Consider the following 8,833-nt stretch of genomic DNA (forward strand, 5'->3'; position numbering starts at 1 on the left):
ATCTTTTTTTAACGCCTTTAAATAATAAAAAAAGGATTGTGACGCAGCAGCTGACGTAGCAGGGGGGTGTTGCGTTCAAGGACCTCGGACACCGGCCCTCCGCGTGGAAACGAGTTGAATAATTTCGGTTTGGAACAGATTCCAAGTGGGCTGGACTAGAATGTTTATTTTTAAAAATGGGTTCAGAATATTTTGGCCCAGAAAACGGAAACCGGGGGATTTGTTTGCTGGAATCAAAGCTTATCTTAATTTCTTCTCATCGCTTTTTGCTGTTTTTTTTCCGACAGTTATGCAGGAGAGCTGCCTGCTGCCCCCTGGTGGCTGATAACGTGAAGCGCCCTGGTGTCGCTGCAGTCCAAACGGTTCTGACGGCTTCTGACGGTTCGCTTCTTGTTTCTCAGCAGATTTGCGCCGTTTGATGGGATTCTTTGTGAGCCTAACTTTCTCTTCTTCAGACAACTGACGCCGAGGCTCTCTGGCGCCCCCTGCAGGCGCAGCCATAGACATATATGTCAGCCGCCTACGCTGCGTGGGGCGTCCCGTCACCAGGACAACCACCCAACCGCCGACGGCAGGACCAACTCGCCGCGGTCAGATTAACTCAGGTGAGTTTGAAGTCATTCTGGGCAGTTTCAGGTGTTTGTCCCCGCGTCAGAGTCCAGGTAGACCAGGTAGTCCAGGTGTAACAGCGGAACCTGCGGAGAGGAGACGCGCTGTGCTGAACAGCCTGATCAATTTCTTCTTCTTCTTCTTCTTCTTCGGTCCGTTTGGAGCTGATCAATAACCTGAGTTTGTTTTTCACTTCAGAAGCAATACGAGCTGCTGCTGCTGCCGCTGACGTCACAGAAAGTATGTCGACGTCACCGAGGCTGGGCGTGGTCAGAGCGTCGATGCTGACGGACCCGCTGCTGATCAAGGTAAGGTTCTGACCCGGTTCTGAGCCGCTGATTCCTCCCCCGGGACCCGGATCTCCTGGTTTCAGGCAGAACATTATGACCACCTGTCAGTGGGCGGGGTCTACCAAAAAGGTACCACGAACTAACGGGTCACCCAGCCGGTTAAGAATATCTCCGTAACTGCTGGGGTCCCACATTGATCGGGAGGTGGTTCTGCTGGTACCGGTCCACAAAGTTCTGATCCACTGTCTGGACTCTGACCCGTCCTCCTCTGTGATGACACAGACTCTGGCAGAGTCAGAGAACTTCTGCAGGTAGAACCTGGTGAGCTGATGGAGAAGGGTGAACAGAACCGGTACCAGAACAGTTCCATGCGGTGCTCCTGTGCTGCAGACCAGCCAGAACCACAGCCCGTGTCTCACAGACTGGGTCGACAGGTGGTGGTCCACTCCTGCCGGTTCTTCAGAAGTTCTGGTTGGATCTCGTTGACTTAGGACAGTTCTGCTGACCAGAAGAACATTCATGACCACAGTAGTTGTCCTCCATGCTGGAGAGGAATGGAGCTCCTCCCACAGCCAGACGTCCAGTTCAATTCCTCATACTGAGCATGCATGAAGCGACAGTGGAGAGGAAAACTCCCCTTTAACAGGGAGGAGAACCTCCGCAGAACCAGAACCAGGCTCAGTGAGAACATCTGCCTCGACCCACTGGGGGTTAGAAGCTCTGACCCAGGAGAACTTTCTATGCTAATGAAGTAGAAAGCTGACGGCAGCAGTCGCTCCAATAGCTTCATGTCGGAGAGAAACAGCTAAGCAGAAATGTTCTGGTTCTGGTTCTGGTTCTGGTCCATCTATGGGAAGGAAAACAGAGAATACATACCTACTTTGGTTGGACCTCGGTACCAGCCGGGTCCAGTTCCCTTCAGTCTCTTGCACTGCCAGACTTCAGGATGTTTGGCAGGTTCTGCTGGTGGGGGACTGGTTCAGAACCGGTTCAGAACCGGTTCAGAACCGGCTCTTAATGAAAAGGGCAGAACTTCATTCTCAGGGAGGGAAGGTGAAGTCTCACAAGCAGCCAGGTTCTGGTCTCGTTTGGGTCCCTGGGGCCTTTTCTCAGGTCCAGGTGATCTCACAGGTGTGACTCGGTTCTGCTCGGTTCTGCTCAGAACTCTGAAGCATGAGGAGCGTTCAGCACGGACCCACGGGTCATCTGGACCGGCGTGGTCTCATCAGAACATCCCGGCTGCTGGGTTTGGACAGTACCAGTTTAGAAAGTCAGCTTCTATCACAACCCCACAGAACCTGGACCACAGAACCGGGTCTAGCTGCTCAGCTCAGTGAGCAGAACCGCTCATTGCCAATCTGTTCTGTGTGCAGGCGCCGCTGGGGAAGGTCCAGTCGCGGGGTCTGACCGTTCCTGGTCCAGATTTCACCTTCGGAACCAGCAGCTCGTTCAGAGATGGAGGCGTGGCTGAAGGTAAGCCCCCCCCCCCCCCCCCCCCCCCATGCCAGTGGATCCGGCAGGAACCGGACCTCCCTTCCTGTTCCCAGAACCAGAACAGAACCGGGTCAGAGAGCATCTAAAAACACGCTGCCAGCTCAGTCCAAACTGAGTTCTGTTAACTGCAATGTCGTGTTTTATTAGATGCTTTTAAAACATGAGGAATGTTGTATAAATCACCGGTTCTGGTCCTGGTTCTGGTTCTGGTTCCTCTGGAAGAACTTAATCCTCATCAGGTTCTATCTGGAGGAACCACGGCTGATGCAGCAGAGAGGGGACAGTATGTCCAGCCTATAGACATCTTATACGTAGACGCCCCATTGGACGCTGCCGGCCGCTGGGCCGACGTGCCTACAGGGCGGCCATCTTGGGTCAGACCACAGATCAGACAGCTGCTGTCAAAATGAATAGGAGGCAGCTCAGATCTCATTTTAATCATATGTTCACAGTGATCGTGACATTTCAGACAGATTACATATATTTATTCAGAACCAAAACTATTTAAACTGAAGTCAAACTGGATGAAAAATGTACACGCACTTACATATTTTGCAGTTACATATTAATCTAATATACACACAAATTATACACACATAAATGTCTCTTTCTTCCAAAATATATATATATATATATATATATATATATATATATATATATATATATATATATATATATATATATATATATATATATATATATATATATATATATATATATATATATATATATATATATATATATATATATATATATATACACACACCACACACACACACACACACACACACACACACACAGACACTGATCTACATAGGAGCAAAACTATACAGACAAGTGAGAGCAGAGGTGCCCATAACAGCATTTAAAAATGATATAATACAAACCGTGATCTGGAAAAAAAAATCAACAAACAACCTAATAACGCATCTTAGAATCAAATACATTACAAAATCATAGCAAATAAATCATGTCTATCCAGTCATTTAGGACCATTTTGTCTGTTTTTGGTGTTTAATGTACTTTTCTTTCCCTGCTACCCATTAGCACATATTGTGTTTATGCTGGGAAACAACTGTAACTGTAAAGCATGAGGATTATCTATCATAAAATCTTACTTATGGAAGGTAATTCCCCAGGATCTGGTTCCTAGTGTCCTTTTATTTGCGCACCCATAAGCGGAGTTAAAGTCGGGCTTCCTGGGACGGAGCTCTGGAAGTTTGCTTACTTTCAATACAAAATCGAAATTATTTATTAAGTTAGACAATAATTTAATTCAATCTATTGTTCTCATGTAGCCCCTAAATGGGTGACGTTTTCAGTCAGCTGATTTATCTGGAAATCGGTTGAGAATTCACCGGATTCAGAGTGTCTGAAAACATAAAGTACATTTTCCTGAATTGATTTGTATTCTCTCTGAGCGCAGCTTGGTCTGACCTAAGATGGCCGCTCTGTCGGCACGCCTCTCACCCGAGGACGCGGCGTCTATGTATTCATGTCTGTGGTCCAGCCCACCGCGGGCCTACCTGAGGACAGATGGAGTCCTCAGTGTGTGGAACCACTGAGGAGAACCGCTCAGGTCAGGGTTCTGGTTGGCTGCAGAACGGGCCTGGAAGCAGGACAGACGGTTCTGCTCAGACGGTTCTTCCTCTGAGAGAGACGTGAAGTGAACCAGAAGAACTCTCCGTCCTCCGCTATGTCTGAGCGGTGAAGGTTCCTGTCACAGTTTATCAAACCCGGTTGCTGGGTTCGGGTCAGAACCAGCTGTAGTGTGCAGGCTGCTGTCCTCAGAGCCAGAACCTGCGTCTGTGTTTCTGTGTGTCTCAGTTTGCCTGACAGACTCAGTTAGCGTGATGGAAACATGCCTTCAGGCAACGATCACGCCTGTCAATCAGAGACACGCGTGTGCTGCTGAGCCGAGACACCGAGTTAAACATGAAGCTCCTCTGATCTGTCAATCACACACACACACACACACACACACACACACACACACACACACACACACACCTGGTCAGGTGAGCAGCTATGAGGCTAAAACCTGAGCGGCTGTCAGATGTTTACGGAGAAGCACAGGAACGCCTCAAATTGTTTTAGAAAGTCTTGACCCGGTGGACTGCCTGGTTCTGGTGGAACGCTCAGTAATCTGTTTTCAATTCAGTTTTATTTTATCTTTATAGCACCAATTCATGAAACATATCATCTCAAGGCTCTTTCCAAAGTCAGACTCCATCAGATCCTCCAGGTTGGTCAGAAAGTTTCCTCTCTAAGGAAACCCAGCAGGTTGCATCAAGTCTCTCCAAGCAGCATTCACTCCTCCTGAAAGAGTGTAGAGCCACAGTGGACAGTCGTCTGCATTGTTGATGGCTTTGCAGCAATCCCTCATACTGAGCATGCATGAAGCGACAGTGGAGAGGAAAACTCCCCCTTAACAGGGAGGAGAACCTCCAGCAGAACCAGAACCAGGCTCAGTGTGAACGCTCATCTGCCTCCACCCACTGGGGCTTAGAGAAGACAGAGCAGAGACACAGAAAGCACAGAAGCTCACATTGACCCAGGAGTACTTGCCGAAACCAGTCGGGAGAAGAGCAAAAACATCTTTTCCTCTGAGAAAAGCCTCCAGAGCAGTGTTTTGCTCTTCTTTCAGTGAAGAAATACTCTGTAATTCCGATAAAACTTGCTCGATAGCCACGCTAACGCTAGTTTCCTCGGCTGAAGCCGCCATGTTCTTTAGACTGAACTGTCGCGCTTCTCGTTGCGTCACACCTCAACCCGCCTCAAAGCCAACGCTGATTGGACGTTCGTTTGGTGAACGGCTCCAAATTTTCTTTAACGGAGAGTATCCAGACTGATCTGCGAGTGAAACCTTGAAAGCTCGCGAGATCAGGCCGGTAAATTTTAGGATTCATTTTAGATTCTTTTATTTGTTTTTAAGTCTTTAAACGGCCTCGCCCCGCCCTACATCTCTGAGCTCCTACAGCGTTACGTACCGCCCCGTTCTCTCAGGGCAGCTGACCTTTGACCCTTGTCGGTGCCCAGAACCAGGCGTAATCACAGACATTATATACGTAGACGCGTCGTTGGGCGGGTTCTGCCTATGCTGCGATGCGTCAGAGCGTCCGCCATCTTAAATGTGGCAAATCTGCAGTTACTCAGTCACTTAAACAGTATCAGAGGGACTTTAATCTCTGAATATACTTTGTATTCGTAGTATTTTTGTTTTTGTAATATTACGAGTTTATTTTCGTATCCCTTTAGCTTCATTCTCCTGAATTTATTCTCCTAAAGAATAAAAATAATTAAAATAATCTAACCTGGCCCTATTACTCCAGGAGTGAAATAATTCTGCAAACTGTGACTATTCTGGAAATGTTCCCTCTTAATTCTCATAATATGAGGTTCTTCTCATAACATTATCACTTTTGTGTTTTTTTGTTTTGTTTTTTTTACTTTACTTTTTATCATATTATTAATTTTACCTCTTTAATACTCCCCCAAAAAGTCTGTTCCTAAAGGTTCACACGTGACACGGTTTAATGAAATAATGAAGACCACAATGTTTAGATTTAACAAATCGATCCTTATATTCATAACACATACACACACAAATATATATATATATATATATATATATATATATATATATATATATATATATATATATATATATATATATATATATATATATATATATATATATATATATCTCTTGTATCTGCCTTCTATATATATGTAGAAGGCAGATACAAGTAGTGAAATCAGCCAGAATACATTTCCATGCAGCACAGGAATGAGGCATCTTCTCTGATCCACGTTCACTACAACAGAACTTAACTTTTTTCTGCCACATACAATATGGCGGTGACGTTGACGTGCTAACCTGCGCCCTATGACGCGTCTACATATATGATGTCTGTGGGCGTAAGCTCTGACCCGGTGGCTCAGGTGTTTAGGCCCCTTTGACTCTTTTTGATTCTTTTTTTTTAATTCTTCTGTGTGTTCTCACAGCTCTGTCCAGCTGGAGGGTTCAGCCCAGACGGGAAGAATCTGCTTGGTGTCTGGACTTTGTGTCTCTGAACCGGGATGCGGTCAGGTCTGGACTGGTGACTTCTAAAGAGCTGAGCCAGTACCGGGCCCAAATGGGTTGGGTCAAAGCCCAGAAACCGGCTGCAAAGCAGCACGAGGGCAGAGCTTCACGACAGCCGCCGGTGGTACCGGACATCACGTTTGGAGTCAGAAACAGGTGAGGAATCGGAGAGGAGGACGGATTATTGATGACCGATACATGATTAATGGCCGATCGATGTTTGATCAGGCCTTCGTCACCGCTGGCGGACATCCTGTCTCATCAATACGGTCAGCGCTGGATTGACCAACAGCTGACCCGGAATCAAACCAACAGCCACAAACGCACGGTGAGTCAGGCAAACGTGAAGCTTGAAGTCCTGGGTTGTTTTTTTTTTTTAAAGATTGTGTGTTTAGCTGCAGTGTGAGGTCCGGTCCAGAGGTCAGAGTCAAACCGACTCAATTAAAGCTTTTATTTAAGCTCTAATGACTTTGATCGTTCGCTGGATTAAAGGTATCCTTTTGGTATTACCTTTGTTTTTCAGATTAAACCGGGTCAAGCTGCAGAAACCAGAACCACCCTGCTGAGGAAGACCAGATCTGTGCCAGTTAAACAGACACCTTTTAGACTGCCTCAGTTCTCACAGGTAAAACACACACCTGTGTACACAAACACACACCTGCACACAAACACACACCTGTACAAAAAAACACACACCTCCACATAAACATAAACAGTGTGACAGCTTAGTTGTAGAGAGATTTTTCTTGGTGGCTGTTATAAACAGACAAACATCATTTAACAGTGGCTTTTAAAGAGGAAAAAATTGTGTTAGAGCCATAAATAGAAAATATTTAAGTTATTTGTATGATGGTTTGCTTTTTTTTTTTATCATATTCAGTAAGACGATTTGTTCAGGCCATTTTATTGTGAAGTTTAGTTTTACTTTGAAAGGCTTGCTTCCTATCGAGTCGTATATTGTATTAGAAAAAACTATGGATGGATTATCTAGACACGGAGCAATACAGTTTTACCGTGTAAACTGTGGATGATTTGGAAAAGGAAAAACTTCTTTTTTATAGAGAAAGATTTCTTTTAGTTAAAATTCCCAGTTTGCACCCGTCCTTTACTTCCCGTGTCTAAGGAATGACCCTCTTGACATAACAGTGCTTTTTTGAAATAAAGTATAATAATTAAAGGCTATCGTTTTGTAGAATATTCTTGTATTTCACTTTTACTTGTTCCCATGTTCTAGTGGGTCCAGTGGAGGCTCTGATATAAAAGAACAAAGTAAATATGAAATTATTAAAAAGCAAAAATTCATACTGTAGAAAGTGATAGAAACATCTACCATGGACAGTATTTACGCATTAATTTGTCTGCTGCTGTTTGCCAGCCCTCTCTCCTGGCTTTAACAGACTTTGAGGTGTTTTAATTAATGACTCAAATTCGGCATAACCTTCCGTTAAAGCTCTTGTTCTGCTTGGGAGAAAAACTGTGGGCGTTCTTTGTTCATGCTGAACAGCCAATAGCAGCGCTGCTGATCATTGTTTCTACTATCGATACATTTCCCCTTTTAAACAAATGCATGAACGCGCAGTTGTCTCAGATAACTCAATCCAGCCATACTAATCGTAAACAACAGGTGTGTTCGAAGAACCCAATTAGCCGGATCATGATTAGCTGGATGAAATCATCTTGGATGTCTCATTTGATGTCGGATGTTTTATGCAACGTACGAAGAACAGACCCCTGTACACAAACACACACCTGTACATAAACTCAGGTGTGTGTTTACGTGCAGGTGTTCTGCAGGTGATCACCGCTCTGCTACTTCTGCAGGTACCTGCGGCGCTCAACACCTTCAGGGAGCCGGCGGCTCGTCAGCGGCTCCACAGAGCTCTTCAGGGAGAACGTGCGGACCAGGAGACAAACAGTCCGGACTGATGGGGACAGAACCGCACGTTAACACGGCTATTAAAGCAGAAAAGGATTTCTCTGCAGCAACGAGTCCAGTTTCATCCTTTTAGAAAACAGCCGAGACAGAACTCTGACCCAGGTTCTGGTCCGGTTCGCTCGCGGCTGTCAGCTGCAGGAAATAAACTGTCCTGGTTTTCATTAAATTATAATTATCAGCCTGTTTCTGCTTTAAATGGAAGATTTGTCAAATTAAAATATTAGTAAAGTTTATTAATTAAGTGCTTTTCACAGATAAAAACCAACAGAACCGCTGTTCTAGCTGGGAAATAAAACAATAAAAATGTATATTCAGCAGAAAGCCTTTCTAAACATGGAAGGATTTGACAGCATTTAAAGAGTCCATTATTTCTGGTGTCCCCAGGGCTCTGTCCTTAGCCCGCTCCTTTTTATTATT

At 45.1% G+C, this 8,833-nt stretch overlaps 1 protein-coding gene across 1 annotated transcript; it reads left to right on the top strand.

Moving 5' to 3' along the window:
- The first annotated feature begins 173 nt into the window (after positions 1-173).
- cfap77 (cilia and flagella associated protein 77) lies at positions 174-8,597 on the top strand. The gene is made up of 8 exons (XM_036144269.1): positions 174-381; positions 456-605; positions 808-917; positions 2,273-2,372; positions 6,402-6,636; positions 6,709-6,808; positions 7,004-7,105; positions 8,302-8,597. The coding sequence occupies exons 3-8, from the start codon at positions 852-854 to the stop codon at positions 8,404-8,406; spliced, it is 708 nt and encodes a 235-aa protein (XP_036000162.1). The 5' UTR covers positions 174-381; positions 456-605; positions 808-851; the 3' UTR covers positions 8,407-8,597.
- Positions 8,598-8,833: the final 236 nt, after the last annotated feature.

The sequence above is a fragment of the Fundulus heteroclitus genome, chromosome 12 (genome assembly GCF_011125445.2).
Source record: "Fundulus heteroclitus isolate FHET01 chromosome 12, MU-UCD_Fhet_4.1, whole genome shotgun sequence".
Taxonomy (NCBI): Eukaryota; Metazoa; Chordata; class Actinopteri; order Cyprinodontiformes; family Fundulidae; genus Fundulus; species Fundulus heteroclitus.

Excerpts from the sequence above, each read along its gene's own strand:
- cfap77 (XM_036144269.1), top strand. The coding sequence starts at position 852 with ATGTCGACGTCACCGAGGCTGGGCGTGGTCAGAGCGTCGATGCTGACG. Across the intron at positions 918-2,272 it reads CGGACCCGCTGCTGATCAAG|GCGCCGCTGGGGAAGGTCCA; the intron begins GTAAGGTTCTGA and ends TTCTGTGTGCAG. Across the intron at positions 2,373-6,401 it reads AGATGGAGGCGTGGCTGAAG|CTCTGTCCAGCTGGAGGGTT; the intron begins GTAAGCCCCCCC and ends GTGTTCTCACAG.